Source organism: Anabrus simplex, chromosome 2, assembly GCF_040414725.1.
Source record: "Anabrus simplex isolate iqAnaSimp1 chromosome 2, ASM4041472v1, whole genome shotgun sequence".
NCBI classification, from domain to species: domain Eukaryota; kingdom Metazoa; phylum Arthropoda; class Insecta; order Orthoptera; family Tettigoniidae; genus Anabrus; species Anabrus simplex.
In genome coordinates, this window is record NC_090266.1 from 256,214,182 (window position 1) to 256,231,874 (window position 17,693).

The 17,693-nt window shown below is 37.9% G+C and overlaps 1 protein-coding gene across 3 annotated transcripts in view; it reads left to right on the top strand.

Moving 5' to 3' along the window:
- Positions 1-17,693, top strand: part of Sec23 (transport protein Sec23) — a 286,316-nt gene that overhangs the window by 56,234 nt on the left and 212,389 nt on the right. For all 3 annotated transcript variants that reach the window (XM_067140550.2, XM_067140551.2, XM_067140552.2), the window contains exon 3: positions 1,622-1,752. In XM_067140550.2, coding sequence (XP_066996651.2) covers positions 1,622-1,752 — 131 coding nt within the window. The remainder of the gene's footprint in view (positions 1-1,621; positions 1,753-17,693) is intronic.

Below are 17,693 nucleotides of genomic sequence, written 5' to 3' on the forward strand. Positions count from 1 at the left end.
GGGCCGATGACCTTCGATGTTAGGCCCCTTAAAACAACAAGCATCATGAGAGAATGAAGACACAAGACCGATGTGTCCTATTGTTTCTTGACAAAGCATTATGTCATCCACATCTTGAGCTATCCACTGTAAAGTTAGTGGGGTTTCCACCCAACTCAACAAGTGTTGTGCAACCAGTGTACCAGGGAGTCATAAATTCTGAGAAGATAAAGTATCACAAAAATGTTCTAGGATCTCTCTGTGCCCATGTGAAATCTGTAACTTCTGCCAGCTGTCAAGCATGGTCTATTTCTCTGCTTGATGACATTACTTGGATTGCAGAAGTAGTTGAAACAAGTTGCATCAGGCATGGTATGATCTTGCTTGATGAAAATAAATTGAATGTGTACGAATGGTGCAGAAGAATAAGCCACTGCCGACGACCCTGAGAATCTTCAGGAAACAATTGACCTAGCTAACTTCAGTAGCACACAAGTCGAGGTCTATGCTACCATGGATGTGGATATTGTTTAAGTTGAAGCTAACCCTGAAAACACTGATCACTTTATTGCTGGTTATCAAGAAAAGGAGGAAGAAATACAGGGGTAAGAGTCAGATGAAGAAGCTTCACAAGACCACCACTTGGAATCGAACATTAAGTATTCTTTTGAGGCCTTACAACACTTGAGAAATTGGTGAGATTTCTTCCTGACCAGGAATGATTGAGTTACTTCTAGCAAGAATGGTAGCAGAGAGCTGGACCTCCAAGACAACTAATGTGCAGAGCACATTAGGCCAATACTGGAAAAAGTGAAACATCGTACTATACCTTTCATTTTGTATCAATAGTGAAAGTAATGTTACACTGTGGTGGAGTGTGATATGTACGTAAATAAATAACTGTTCGTGTTAGTGAAATAAATGAACTTTAATGGTTTTATGACCTGTATCTGGGCTGATGACCTAGATGTTAGGCAGTTTTAAACATAATTTCTCCTCTATCTTGCATCACACATTTATGGTTTATGTAAATTACACATTTATTTAAATTCTGTATCTAGAACCTCTTCTAAATGGAAACCCATCCACAACGGAAAATTTTTATGATCTCGTGCAGTTATGCTACAGGCAGATTACACTGTTTTTTCTAATAGCACATTGAGCAATTTTTTTTTTTGTGTCCTATAATTTTCTTCAATTATTTTGTTGCTGCTTCAGTGTCAGCTAACGTGAACTGTAGTGGTTTATGCAATATATTTTATTTGTATTAAATTGAAGTATCTTACACAAGAACAGGATAAAGTTTGTTATGCTGTTCTTGTATCCAACAATTTGTTATGGTTTTACTTTTGTAAGATACATTAATATGATCCACTTCATTGTTTAAATTCGGCAGCCTGTTCTGATTTTATCTTCCTGAGCACTGCTATTATCCTTTAGTTTGTGACCTTTCTCTTATTACCAAAGTCGTTTTTGTATCAGCTTAAGTCCTTGCTTTTCTCCCTTGTACTGTGCATCAGGTTATATAAAAATGATTTGAACCTTCATAAAAAAAATTGTAACTAAAGCAATTGAAAATGTTTTTTTTGTCCCCATAATACAACTGAGTATGCTCATTTAATTTTATGTACGCTTGTTCTAGACCTTCCTCCTATTCAGTATGATCCTGTCCTCTGCACAAGAAATACTTGCCGTGCCATCTTAAATCCTCTGTGTCAGGTGGACTACAGAGCCAAATTGTGGGTCTGCAACTTCTGTTTCCAACGGAACCCGGTAAGCTCAATTATTTAGTCAAGTTCATTAAATATCACTTACTTTGCATAGTAATTTTGATCCACATATTGTCTGTCACTTGCCCCACTTATGTTCTATTGATATTCAAATTTCTAATGCATTAACTCATTAGCACACATAGCCGCCTGTCAGGCGGTTGAGCGCACTGTAACGGTACATAGATGCCTGGTAGGTGTCTACTCCATGGTAGCTTTCTGCAGCTAGTTCAAGCCTTCTATCTTTATTTAACGTTAAGAATTTCATTCTTTGGGTTCCATATTGAATTAAGATTCACAATAAAGAAAGAAAAGGATAATATCACCTTTTCAATACTATATATTACGTGAAAATTTCTACATTTCTGTTAAATCATCACGTTTATGAACTTTTGGTACCAGTTTCGACAAAGCTATATGCCATCATCAACCTAGGACAAATTATACAAAGAAAATAAAATACATTGATCATGACTCTTATAGTAATATCACAATAGTAATTTAGGAAATATACGTGTTAAAACTAAAATAATATTTACATATATAAGCTGATAGTCATTAATATAATAGTGGTAGGTTTTTATAAGGTGTACACCTTAGTATTTATAATTAAAAAGAATGACCTGTTAAAAGAAAATTCAGTTTTTATACTATATGTTTGTAGTAAAATATAATTATCAACATTTGATCTATCGTATTTTTATCTGTTGAACGGTCTGGTTCATTTTTAAGGAGGCTTTATAGCCATGTTTGACATGTTAAAAGAAGTAAACACACACTTAGTCATAAGTTGTGCCACATGAGTATATACACAATAGAATGTAAAGAATATTCTAATAGGGCTTCAACTTGGACTTAACAGATGAAGAATTTTAGTACAATATCCAATGTAACCAAAATAGATGAATTAAGTTTACATATCACTGCAGGTTGATATTAACAAGCAAGGTGTTCATTGGAAAGTTGTTTGTATTGGCTTGTCCCTTATATGTTTGTTTATATTGTATTAAGAAGTGGGTTGAACACAATAAAATAACCGAGGTTCTCGTTGAAATGGTGCTTGAAAGAAGGATCTTATAAAGCAAGTTGTAAGTACAGAGGTTGATCTAGAAAGGTCCTGAACCAAGACGGAACCTCAGGTGCCAAGTTGATAGCAGATGTATCGGGGAGGAACTGACAGACTGAATGTTGAGGGACGGATCTCGAAATAAGTTTTAATACCACTGTAGAGGGACGGACCTCGACATTCAGTCTGTCAGTTCCTCCCCGATACATCTACATGGCTATAAAGCCTCCTTAAAAATGAACCAGACTGTTCAATAGATAAAAATACGATAGATCAAACGCTGATAATTATATTTTACTACAAATATGTCTGTGTCTGTTAGGTCAACAGCCCAGAGGCTGGTTGGATCCTCAAATAGCACCACCAAAGGTTACACGGTTATAAGGAAACCGCAAAAACCAATAGCAGCACCAAAATGAGGCGTACTAGGCAAGGCGAGGAGTGGGGTAGTTTGCCATTGCTTTCCACGCTGGGTCAGAAAGTGCTATTGCAGCACGACTGACCTTATGAGCAACACTTTTCATAACATCAGATGCACTAGTCGTGCTCTGAATGTCATTACTTAGCACCACCCATACCCCAGCAGCTTCCATATTGTCACAGCCATGGATGAGACTGGGACTTCGGTGGAAGCTACACTTTACTCTGGCCTGTGCCAAGAGATGGATACAAAAGTACTGTATCCATCATGAAATGGCAGCAGGCAAACTACAAATATCTATATATAAAATAACTTGTCCTGACTGACTGACTGACTGACTGACTGACTGACTGACTGATTCATCATCGCCGAGCCAAAACTACTGGACATAAAGAAATGAAATATTGGGCATAGATTCATATTAAGATGTAGGTGCTCGTTAAGAGAGGATTTTTGGATATTCCTTTGCTAAGGGGGTGAAAAGGGGGTTGAAAGTTTAAAATGAGTGTATCTATATCTCAAAACTTTAAAAGTTTACAGACGTAAAAATTGGTATTTAGAATCTTCTTTAAAAATAAGGAAACACGCATTTTTTTTGTTTTCAGAAAATCCCAATAGGAGGGGTAAAAAACGGTGAAAAAGGGGTTGAATGCCTTTAATCAGGATACCGGTACTTATATCTCAGAAACTGAAGATATTACAGACCTGAAAATTGATACTTTTGATCTCTTTTAAAAATAAAGAAACACATATTTTTTGTTTTTGGAATATCCAATTAATGGGAGGGTAAAAAGGGTGATGAATTTTTAAAATGAGTGCATCTATATCTCAAAACTTTCAAAGTTCATAGATGTAAAAATTGGTATTTAGAATCTTCATTAAGAATAAAGAAACACATATTTTTTTGTTTTTGGAAATACCCAATAGGAGGGGTGAAAAGGGATGAAAAATGGGTTGAATGACTTTAATGAGGATACTTATATCTCAGAAACTGAAGTTATTACAGATCTGAAAATTGGTGTTTGGGATTTCCTTTAAAAATAAAGAAACACGTATTTTTTTGTTTTCTGAAAATCCAATTAATGGGGGGTGAAAAGGGGGTGAAGTTTTAAAATGAGAGTATGTATATCTCAAAACTTTTAAAGTTTATAGATGTAAAAATTGGTATTTAGAATCTCCTTTAAAAATAAAGGAACACGTATTTTTTTGTTTGCTCAAAATATCAATAGGAGGGTGTAAAAGGGTTGAATGCTTTTAATGATGATACATATATCTCAGAAACTGAAGATATTACAGAACAGAAAATTTGTATATGGGATCTCCTTTAAAAATAGAGAAACACGTATTTTTTGTTTTTGGAAAATCCAATTATTGGCGGTTAAATAGGAGTGACAAATTGGGGTGAATTTTTCGAAAGACTATATCTACAGAATATCTGAGAAAGGTAAAATGTAACAGATGTAAAAATTGGGTATTAGTAATTTCCTGTAAATGTATAGAAAGGTAGGCGATTTGTTTATGGAAACTCCCCTTAAGGTGAAATAAAAAGGGGTGAAATTTTAAAATGAGAATTTCTGCAATATATATCAAAAAACTTAACATTTTACAGAAGTGAAAATGGTATTTTTTATCTCTATTAAAAATAAAGAAACATGTATTTTTAATTTTCAGAAATACCACTTGGGTGAGGGGTGGTAAAAGTGACTGAAAATGGTGTTGATTTCTTTTAATTTGGCTACTGATATCGCAAAAATGAAGATGTTACAGACGTGTAATTTGATATTTGGAATCTGCTTTAAGAGTAAAGAAACGCGTATTTTCGGAAAATCCAATGAAGGGGGGGAGGGGGGTGAAATAATTGAAAAATTAATTGACTTAATTGTATGAGAATACATACATCTAATAAATATGAAGTTGTTACAGACGTGAAAATTGGTATTTGGATTTCCTTTAAAAACGAAGAAAAACGCTTTTAGGGGGGAAACCATCTTGCGGGGCGGGAGAGAAAAGGAGTTGAATTCCTTTCACGAGGACACATAAATAAAAAACTGAAATAGTTATAGTCGTGATAATTGGTATTTAGAAGATCCTTTACTATTAAAGAAACAAGTAATTTTTTGCCGGAAAATTCACTTGGGGGGGGGGGGGGTGAAAGGAAGTGAAAAAGTGAATTATTTTTATGGGGATACTTATATCTCAAAACTGAAGGTAATAGACGTGAACATTTGTGTTTGGAATCTCCTTTAAACATAAAGAAACACGCCTTCTTCTAATTTTTCTTTGGGGGGGCGGGTAAATAAACTTAACGGCGGTGGGGTGTAAAAGGAGGTGAGACCAATTGATTTTACTGTTCATAATGTACTTTTAAGGAGCCTCCATTGCTCAGGCGGCAGCGCACCGGCCTCTCACAGCTGGGTTCCGTGGTTCAAATCCCGGTCACTCCATGTGACATTCGTGCTGGACAAATCGGAGGCAGGACAGGTTTTTCTCCAGATACTCCTGTTTACCCTGTCATTCATTCCAGCAATACTGTCCAATATTTAATTTCATTTGTCATTCATCGCTCATCGTCCCAGAGGAGTGCTTCGGCAGCCAGCACAATTCCAACTGTCGCCGCAGGATGGGGCTTTATTCATTCAATACCTGACCCTGTCGAATGACTGGAAACAGGCTGTAGATTTTCGATTTACTTATTCTGATCATAAACCGATCATTTTTAATCTTTCCTGGGTTCGATTTCAACAGCCATCTTTTCCTTCGGAGAACGTTCTTAGATTACAGTAGATTCTCCTGGCATATAAATAAAAATTTTAGCACATTTGAAATAAACGATAGGAATGAGATTGACCGTCAAATTGTTTACCTCTATAATAAGGTCAATAATGCACGGAAGTGTGTCATTCTTATAGCCAGAAATCCCGCACAATTGCCTACGCGCGACAATGGTGCTGGTCACATTGTCAACAATGACAATGGCAGCAGATGCAATTTACCGCCAAGTAGCGGTCTTGCATCTTGCTGTGGGGTCCAGAAAATCTAATAATAATAATAATAATAATAATAATAATAATAATAATAATGCTTTGGACCGTCGTCAAATTGTGCAGACCGCGCTGGAAACGGGTCCTGGCCTGGTAATGACAACGAATACAGTCCAGCCGCGGGTTCAGTACCGCCAAGGCACCCAGGACGACACCACGCCGGATCTCCTTCAGGATTTGATCCATTCTAAAAATGCTTATAGGAAAAGATGGCAAAGATTTAGGGACCCAACGGACCACGTGGAATACCTAGTCCTACCCCGGGAAGTATGAAATCGATTGCTGCAAAGAAAGATTGAAAAATGTGAGGAACTTCGCCGTAATCTCTCAGAAAACGAGTTAAATCGCGAATTTCGGAGGATTATATATAAAACGTTAAGCATTCAATTATAAATTTCAGTATAATACCGTAGCGAAGCACGGGTATCTTGCTAGTATAGTATAAAAACTGAATTTTCTTTTAACAGGTCATTCTTTTTAATTATAAATACTAAGGTGTACACCTTATAAAATGACCACTATTATATTATTGACTATCAGCTTATATATGTAAATATTATTTTAGTTTTAACACGTATATTTCCTAAATTACTATTGTGATATTACTATAAGAGTCATGATCAATATATTTTGTCTTTCTATAATTTGTCCTGGGCTGATGATGACATATAGCTTTGTCGAAACCGGTACCAAAAGTTCATAAACGCGATGATTTAACAGAAGTGTAGAAATTTTCACGTAAAATATAGTATTGAAAATGTGATATTATCTTTTTCTTTCTGCTATCTTTAGGCGGCATGGTATGTAGTATAACGCTTGCTGGTGTCGCGGTGTAGGGGTAGTGTGCTTGCCTTTTATCCAGCCATTTATCCAGAGGCCCTGGGTTAGGTTCCTGGCCAGGTCGGGGATTTTTACCTGGATCTGTGGGCTGTTTCAATGTCTGCTAAGCCTATCTGATTACATTTGAGGAGCTGTCTGAAGGGAGGTAGTGGCGCTGGTCTAGAAAGCAAAGAAAATCAGCCAAGAGGATTTGTCGTGCTGACCACATGACACCTTGTAAGCTGCAGACCTTCGGGCTGAGCAATAGTTGCATGGGTCATGACCCTTCAGGGCTGTTGCGCCATGGATTGTTTATTTCATTATACTATTTGAAAGCTGAAAATCATCTCTCTCTCTCTCTCTCTCTCTCTCTCTATCTATCTATCTCAAAGTTAGAACGAACGTCACAGATTGCATCACGCAGCAGAAATTTGCTCTCCAAGTAGGGCAATTCCCCACTTAGTAGAAGCAGAAATGGCTGGCCTTAGTAACTTTTATTACAAGGAATGAAATGGAATGTATATTACACGATAGCAAGACTGAATTGAGCAGTGATATAGTTTCAGCAAGTAATACAATTTAGTGGTGAAATTGATAGTAGCCTGACAAAGTTTGGATGAGAGTGAGAATGAGTTTGAATTTTTTCAGCGATGATGAATAAATATTTAAAATACCATGATTATATACAGGATAAATACAATTTAATACCAGTGCAGAGTTGCCGAGCAGAGTGGAATGCTGTGGTTGTGGAGCCAAAGGCATGCATTCGGGGGACGCGTGGGTTCGAACTCTGTTGTCGGCTGTCCTGTGAATGGTTTTCTGTGTTTCCCATTTTCGCACCAGGCAAATGCTGGGGCTGTACCTAATTAAGGCCACGGCCGCTTCCTTCCCACTCCTAGCCCCTTCCTGCCTCATCGTCGCCATAAGACCTATCTATGTCGGTGCGACGTAAAGCAAATAACAAAAAACAAAAACATAACATTTTCACTTCCAGGCAAATACTGGAACAGTTCCTATTCATAGGCCACAACTGATTTCCTTCAACCTCCTTACCCAATTTCATTCACATCATTAATTTTATCTTCATTAGCTTCTCAACTGAGGTTGGCATCAGAAGGGCATCCGGCCATATAAAAACATGTCATGTAAATTCATCTTGCCTCATTCCTGACACCGTATCAAGACATGGGACTAAGGGATTGTTATATCAGTCCAAAGTTATTCTGAAATTCTGCATAAATTTGCACCAGAATGCAAAATCTCTGTGAAATGCATAATTTTTTTTTTGAATCTTGGAGCCGGGGCAACTTTTTACCACCAACATTACAAACTTAAATGCTGGCCATCTCAATTGTGCTGAATATTTGAAATATTAGTAAAATTTTGAGTAGGGGTAGTAGAAGAATAAAAACTAGGAAAAATGCAACAAATTATATAATGCTTGAAAATACACATAATTATCAATCCTCATTTCCTTCTACACAAAATAATACATTAATTGAACAGTAATGGTTGGAATTTGTTAAGGAATGAAACAGTATCCTGAATTAGACAAAAACATTGGGTAACCCTATAATACACTTACTGGCCAAAAAAAAAAAAAAAAAGCAAAACACTACATATTTCAGATAAATTTAATGTTAGTCCATTTGAAAACTGGTAAAAATAAAATATGACATTACAACAATATGGCAATTTATCACAAGTTAAAATAGCTTATTTCAGAAGTTCCAGTGCAATAATTGATAAACATTATTGATCGTTGCAATCACAGAACACCAGTATTGCAGTTTCCTGCCTTTGGACGTATTTTTGTGGACATTACGGCTTGTCTTCAACAGTCTTACATCTAATTCAAGTCATAATGGCTCTTTCACCTGAAAACACAGCAAGGGCCATGGCATTAGTGGAGGATGGGCGCAGAACATGCTATGTAGCGGATGTTATAGAAACGTCTTGTTCTAATGTGTACAGAATTGTTAAAAGGTAAAGAGGACAATATCTACACCAGGAGGCCCAGTTCTGGTCATAGAAGCACTGTTGAGCGCGATGATCACTTTCTCATAATGGAGGTTCTTCATGATCGATACACATCAGCTATAGAGGCCAAAAATAGTTTGCAGCGAGTACGGGTCCTAAATATCAGCACAAGGACAGTAAGGAGGAGGTTGTATGAACCAGATTTAAAGTCCAAGCGGCCCATCACAGGACCTCTGCTTACACGTGAGCACCGTGCCTCTCTGATGCAATTCGCCAACACCCATCTAAACTGGACTATACAGCTCTGCTGTTTATGGATGGATCCAGATTCTGTTTGAGAGCACCGAATGGAAGGGAGAAAGTATGGAGAATGTCTGGGGAACATTATTCACCTTGTACTTTCTCTGCAAGGACACCATTCAGTGGAGGCTGGGTGATAGTCTGGGCTGGGATTATTGATGCGCCTTTGGAGCTTGTGTTCATCAAGAATGAAAGTCTTACAACCCACCGATACATTGAAATTTTAGTGGATCATGTGGTGCATTTTGCACCTGTCATAGGCAAGAACTTTATCCTGATGCATGACAGTGCTCGCCCACACATTGTAGTTTGTGTACGTGAATACCTGGATGAAGCCTGAATTGAGTGCATGGTGTGGCCTACTTGTAGTCCTGACCTAAACCCAATAGAACATGTGTGGGATATGCTTGGGAGATGTGCTAAGAGTCGTTCCCGACACACTGGCTTGACTTCGGGGTGCGTGTTGGGCAGAATGGGAGCTCATACTATAGGAGAACATTTACTTTCCCTTTCTGACTCACAGAAAACCTGCAGACCTCTTGAATTGGAGTCGTACCATATTGATCGGACATTATATTTACGACACTGTTTTCAACACGTACAGCCATAGTATGGGTGGAGTTGATCTCATGAATGGCAATGTGTGAAATTTAAGAGTTTTTATACGTGGTAAGAAGAGGTACATAGCTATTCTATTCTCTTTTGGTTGTTTGATGTATGCATGAACAACGCCAGGATTCTTAGCCATGCCCATGGAAAATCTTTGCATGCTCTACAGTTGCGAGGAGAATCTACCAAGGCAATTCTGTACAAGAATGGAACTGTTCTGAAAGGACAAGGATGGCTTCCTTTTTGTGAATTTACAAAAGAATGCCAAAGAAAGAACCATCTTGGGCATCTGCTAGTAACTCAACGGTGTAGGCACTGATGCAAGGTATGTGGTAATAAAACTGAGTGTGCTTGTGCAAGAGGTGATGTTCCTCTTCATGACACTCTCTTCGCAACTTGTCATAAGTGAGTCTAAGTTTTATCATTCATTTTGGAAACACGTATTTCTGAGAGCAAAAAAACAGTACCTTTTGTTTCCATTGTAACACTAACAATGCACATTTCCAGCTATGTACACTGCATGTTTGTAGAAATAAATTGTACACCACATGTTTGTAAAAATAAATTGTCTCAGGTAATGTGAAAAATGTTATTCTTGCATCATTCCTGAACAAGTGCTTAGCGGTTCGTTAATGGCCCACATATTTTTATCGGGCCTAAACTCATTACATGTTACTTTTCATAACTATTAGAGGTCTACGAACATTTTAATGCCCATATTATATTTTAAAGAAAAAATTAATCCGGGCATAAATGGGTTAACCTTTCCCAAGCAGAACAGATATATCCAGAGCTGTTCTTCCGTCCACAAGCAGAGAACGCATATACCCGGATATAGCTCTTATTCAAAACTGGCGTCTCCTTTCACTGTAATAGTTAATGCTAGGCTCAGAAGATGGCAGCACCATGCGGACACATGTTTGATAGTTAACACATCACCGCTAGAGATCTCTGTGACTTCACAAATATCCGCAGCCAGCTATTGATTCAGATGTGCGCACATGATAATTCATAGCGTGTATGTTCGTATTTCTTGCATTTATTTGGTGTTTTTCACATTATGTTGCTTAAAAGGCTATGTAGTGATGAGAAAATAGTATCTGCTTTGGATGCGAGTGATGATCATATTTCAGATATTAGTTTTTCGGACAGTGATAGTGAAAATGACGAGTGTTAGAACAAGAACAGCACAAGTGACAGTGTGGCATCTGACGGCGGCAGTGACTCAGATTGGAGAGATGTGTCTGATAGGGATCCAGGGCCTAGTTATAGGATTCTCTTGTTAGGTATAAACGCTGGTCCAGTTCTTTCATCTAGTTTTGATAGTAATACAGAGCCTAGAGAGTATTTTGAGCTATTTTTCGATGATGAATTGATAAATAATATTCGTGAAGAAACCTGTCTCTACGGTGACATAAAAAAAAAACCCAAAGAACACTGCCCTCACACAGAAGTCAAAGTTAGACAAATAGGAACATACTCTAAACACTGACTTAAAAGCACTGTTAGAGGTTACGATGAACGTGGAGCTTCACCCCCTCATGGATATTGCAGAGCATTTCTCTAAGGCATTGGTTAGTAAGGTACCATTCATTACTCACATAGTTCCCTGTGATTAATTTTTTCTCCTGTTTTGAAATCTACTTTTCGCACACTCTCCCCAAAATGAAGATCGTCTCAAAAAAATGCAATTTGTAGAACCTGTTATTAATAAAATCAGAGAAAAGTGTGTGCTTCGTAATACCCCACCCCCCTGGTGAAAAGATTTCTGTTGACGAAAGTACGATATTGAATGGAAAATTCTAAATTCCCATAGAGGGAATTAGATATTTTTCACCAATAGAGCATGTCAAAAACATATCAGATGTAAGGCTTTTCAGGCGTTTGCTCTGTTAACCAGTCTAGTGTCAGACCTAAGACGAAACGCTTTTTAATAGAGCAAACGCCTGAAAAGCCTTACATCTGAGTACGATATCGTTCAAGAGGAGAGTTTCGTTTAAGGTTTAAAACCCAATGAAGTCCACAAAATATTTGTTCTGTTTTGAAAGTAGGAACTGGTATGTGTACTATTTCAAGCCTTACACTGGTAAAGAGGAGACTAGTTCAGATCTTCTAAAAACTACTCAAATTGTTTTACTGCTCTCACTTCTTCCCTCACCAAAGATCCCGAGAACCCTCCTTCTGGCTATCACGTGTATAATGACAAGTATTATACATTACCACAATTAGCCGACCAACACCTATCAGTGAATATGCTAATAACAGGTACAGTCATGCCATCCTGTAAAGACATGCCACATCAGCTCCAAAAGAAAAATCTAAGCAAAATAAAACAAGGGGATATCATTTCTTTTCGTAAAGATTCTACACTTGCTCTGGCATGGGAAGATAAGAGGACAGTATTCATGTTGAGCACTGGTCACAAAGGGTCAAAGACAGATGTTACATCAGTCCCCTCCAAATACCCTAACAAGCCCCCATTAGATGAACCTAATATGACGGTAGACTATATTTCGTGGTGGTGTGGATTGTTGTGATCAGAATGACTACCTCACTCTTACCACTTTATGCGTAGGACAAAAAAGTGGTATAGAAAAATGTTCTTCTGGCTCCTTGAAATAAGCATTGTCAGCTCACATCTGCTGTATGTTATGGTCCAGGAAAACTGTAATTATGAATCAATTACTTGCATCCATCTCTGCAGCTCCTCTCTTGTGTAGCAACTTTTTGTCCCATGTCATTGTACTCCTTGACTGGCTCCTCCATGTTGAGGATTACCTGCTGAAAAAAATCCTTATTTACTTGCATATGACTTGCACTTAAAAAAATTCCTTCCAAAAGTTGTATGTGAAAACTTTAATTCAGGTCATGTTCCAGCTGATGTTATTTGACTGGTGTAGTACTACTTTCAGCAAACTTCTGCTCTTGAGATTTTAAATTGAGCTATGTTCCAGCCTATGTTACAGTATTTGACTTTTTTTTTTTTTTTTTTTTTTTTTCACCCTACGCTGACTACCTAATACTTCACGCCAGTTGGTTTCCAGACTATTGTTTTCTCCAGTATGTTTTGAAGTTTGCATTGATAAATGTGCTGACATATTATTGGCAATCAGTTTCTTCTTCCCTGATTTGTTTTTAGCAACTGGAAGAAAATATAAATCAGTATATCAGTTATGAAATTAGTCACTTTTAAAGTATTTGACTGGCATAGTACTTATGGCAAACTTCTTGATTCTGTACATGCTGTGCCATGTAACATATTGAGTTTTTAAGCATGGTTACAGAGAGTTCCTAAAATGTGTGTAAATATGAATGGTTAAAGATAGCCTTCTTTCAGTGCTGCAGAAAAACTAGGTTACTTAGGGGGCTGAAGTGTTAAGGAATCGTGCTGCGGGAAGAAAATAGGACATTCCAGAATAGCGTGTTAGTGTTACGTGAAAGGACAAATTTAATTTCGAGCAACAGCAAAAGGCACGCTTTTTATGGATCAACAGCTAAGGTTCCTTAAGTAGAGGGAATACTACTTGTATTTTCACCAGGCGTCAGTTTGGATATGCTGTGAGTATGGAGATGTCATCTGCAAGCTGTGAACATAGTAAGAGAGTGGATATGTACAGTAGATTCTTTGTGAGAAATAAACTTTCACTTCGTAGGAGAACCACTATTTTGAGACTAATGCCAGATGCTTATCAAGAGAAACTTTCATTCTTTCTTAGATAAGTGATTTGTCTTCAAAAGGAGACTAGATTACAAATCGGTAATGCTAACCGAACCAGAGTTTATTTTGAAATGCCTTCAGAAACCACAATGAATGAGAAGGGTTCGAAGTAGAGTTTGGTTGATTCGTGAGTGAATCGTTCATTTGGATGACTCTGATTGAGAATCTTGTGATTCGATTTGCGGTATGAAAGATTAGTCGTTCAAATGAATCGTGGAATTTGGAGTCGCACGAGTAAGAATGAACCGTCGTTCAAATGATTTGTTGTGAATCATTGAATTTGGAGTCGTCTGTGTTGTAGCCAACTCTGCACGAAGTTGGCAGCAACTATTATGATCCGTCCCAAAGTCTATGATGCGAGAGATGAGGGTAATGGTGAGGACGTACGTTTTAACACGTATGACCTTGCCTTCACGCTATTTTAGGAAAGGTATTTCCGGCCTACGGTATAGGTCACCTACAGTATCTATGACAGAGATGAAGCATAAATTTCACATTTTCGCTTCATATACTTTTGCGGCTGAAGGTAATGCTCCTGTTCAAAGTTAATTTCCGGGTTGTTCAACAACGACTATTTCATAGTCAACAATTCGTCGTCGTTCCCGTTGACTTAATCATGATCATTAATTTTACAGTTGGTAAAAAGTTTGATTTCTTAATATTTTGTACGGCTACAAAACTCTGCATTACAAAAGAAAGAAAATATTAATGTAACTGCATAATAGTGTTTGACTGAGATAGACAAATCGACTGTTACAGGGTACAGCAGAGAACAGGCAGAAGGGCATAACAGTAGAATTGAAACAATGATGTATGAAAAAAATGAGTACGTACTAGTACCCTATGTTGGAAGATTACAGTAGTAGACACATGATGAAAAATATATACTTGGAATGTCACTTGAGTTTATAAATTGTAATTGAGGAACACTATCTTTGATAATTTTGTGGGATGTAAGGCGTCGTCTCAACTCAGTTAAAGTATTTCCTCCCCTGGAAAAAAAAATTACGCTCACACGGAACAGAAATACCAACAACACACTGTCATCTTAACATCTACTGGTGCAGCCTTGGATAATTATTTTTTCGCCGGGCTGAGTGGCTCAGACGGTTAAGGCGCTGGCCTTCTAACCCCAACTTGGCAGGTTCGATCCTGGCTCAGTCCGGTGGTATTTGAAGGTGCTCAAATACGACAGCCCCATGTCGGTAGATTTACTGGCACGTTAAAGAACTCCTGCGGGACTAAATTCCGGCACCTCGGCGTCTCCGAAGACCTTAAAAAGTAGTTAGTGGGACGTAAAACAAATATTATTATTATTATTATTATTAGTATTAGTATTATTATTTCTTGTTACCACCGTCTGAATCCTGTACATGTTGTTGCTCCTCCGATTCCCTTGGTACCTCATCCCAGGAAATTCTCATACATGCAACTTTCTGGATAAGCAATTGTTTCGCCTTATTGTACACTGCAGTAGACAGAAAAGCTTGCTTCTTTAATCTGGGATCGAGCAAGGTGGCTTTAGCTGAAATTGTCATTATTATAAGCAAGTAATTCAAATTGAAGAATACCGGGGACACATGCCCTCATGCCTGACTTGCCATTTGGTACCTCTAACCTCTATGACATTAATAAAGCTCTGGTGAGTGTGATGATGGCGGAAGAGCTGACATCCTGGGGATTGGTCGGTCTGTGCTGTGTGTCTGTCGACCGTCTCGTCATTAATCCGAATGATAGAAGCAAGGGGAGGGGGGATCCGACTTAAGACATTCTCCTAATATCAGATTATAATTAGCTAGTCTTTTTTAAAAAATTTTCTTCAATATTGGCTTTACAAAATGATGTGTCCCGTCTAAAATGTAATTTTCATTGAAATATAAAATTATGAATTTTTCCTTATGTGCTGCTGTGAATGATTTATTATGCATTTACTTTTGGGCGTAAACTCAAATCAAACCACCTTCCGTAATTCATTTATTTACTGAGATGTCAAATATCCATATGTGATAAGTCATTCGCTTGTTGTTTATTCCACACGGACAGTGAATTTCAATTTGAGATTCAGTATGCGTTAATGTTGCTGCTGATATTGTATTTACACAGAGTAATGAGTGACTAGTGAAAAAACCTTTCACGCATCTATGGGTATTTGGAATCATTCTCCGGCCGGCTGGAACAAGAAAAGAACTGGAAAAGAACTGTGAATGAATCGTAAGAATCAATTCGTAATGTATGAATGCATCGTTAGAATAGATTCTTGAAAAAGAATTGTATTGCCCAACTCTGGTTCGAAGACTAAGGGCCGGTTCTTCCATCTGCTGGTAAAGTGGCTGGCAGCTGCCCGGGAGGTAAACTACCTGGAGGTGTAAATCGGCTGGTACTTTGGCTTGCGTCCAACCACCTCCGCGCAAGCGCTAGGTAGCTACCCGGAACTAGACACCGATATACGAAGTTGGCTAGACTGATTTTCAGCGATTTCTAGCTTTCAAGTGTGGTGCTATCTATTGTCAGATGCATGAAACCCATTTCGATTGTCTTATTTCCCTGTGCTTGTGTCTCCTGATTATCACCAAGAAGCCTAATAAAGGGAGTCTTAAGAGTTATGGACAACGATTCATGTCAAGCTTTCGTGATTTTAATCTATGATCTTCAATATCAATACCTAATTGGGAATAAAATCTCGAGATTACATTTTCTTACGCCAGTTATAACCTGTCATGTAAGGCAGCGTTTTTGAAAAGTATTCTCATAGTAGATTGGTCAAGTCGCTCGCTCCGTAATAGAAGGTACGCAGGTTTTCATCGTATTTCTAATTTACATTTTAAAATGTATTTTCGTTCCCTGCCGTTGTTCTTAACTCTCTTTTACGCGCTTCCATATACGTATACACACACATCTTCTTTACGGACTTATTGCCTTTGAGCATTCTATCTGCAGGCTTCTGTGAATTAAGTATCTCCGCGATGCTCTATTTGCAACTAGTTCTGTGACCTCGTTTAGTTCCAGATGCTTCCATTTATTGATAAAGCATTTCATTTTAATTTTTAACTTTATGAAGATAAAGTTGGAAGGTACTGTAAATGTAAAGAACTAATTGGAATAAATATCCATTCATAGGAAGAGGAATTCGGGAATGGAATAGTTTCCAATTTCTTCGAAATAATTTACAAGACTATGTAAACAACTAATAGGGAATCTGCTACCTGGGCGACAGTCCTATGTGCTATTAATCATAACATCACTTGCTATAAGTAGCATACATATGAAGCAATTTTCCTAGTAGACATAATATTGTGATAAGAACGTATGAAAAGAGGCATACAGATTAACACAATGCTAATAATGGAAATATAAAAGATTCGTCATGATAAAGACTCGAACCTGCACACTTCGTATTACGAAGCGAGCGTGTTAACCATTACGCTAGGAAAACAATTGAGTTGGGAAGGATACATACAGTAATATATATCTCGTGTCCGAAAACTGAAAAAGTAGAAAATTAAAGCCCATTTGAAATGATTTCCAAATAGATTTTGATTTTATATCCTTTTAGAGTTTCTTTACGAAAGCTTGACGTATAAAAAGTGTTCCCTGCGCTACCGATGCGAGAGGCTGATGTTACCGTTGCAACTAAAGGGAAGCATTAATGTTCAAAATCCTGCAATACAATATCGATCACTGTTACAGTATACTGCTTTTTTCAGTATACTAAGCTAATTTGAGTTGCATATCACCAGAAATACAGCTAACAATGTTCAGCTCTCAGAACTTGCCCGGCAGGTAAAGTCTTATCGGGCCCTCGAAGTGGCTGATAAATTACGCGCCGGGTAACGACGATTTATGCTGCCGATAGTGCTACCTGGGAGTGGTCGGGCGGAAACATCCTTTTACGCGGAGGGCAAATTACGCGCTACTTTACCAGTAGGTGGTAGAACCGGCCCTAAATCTACAAACAGCTGACTGCGAAAAGGAACACTGCACAGTTATGTTC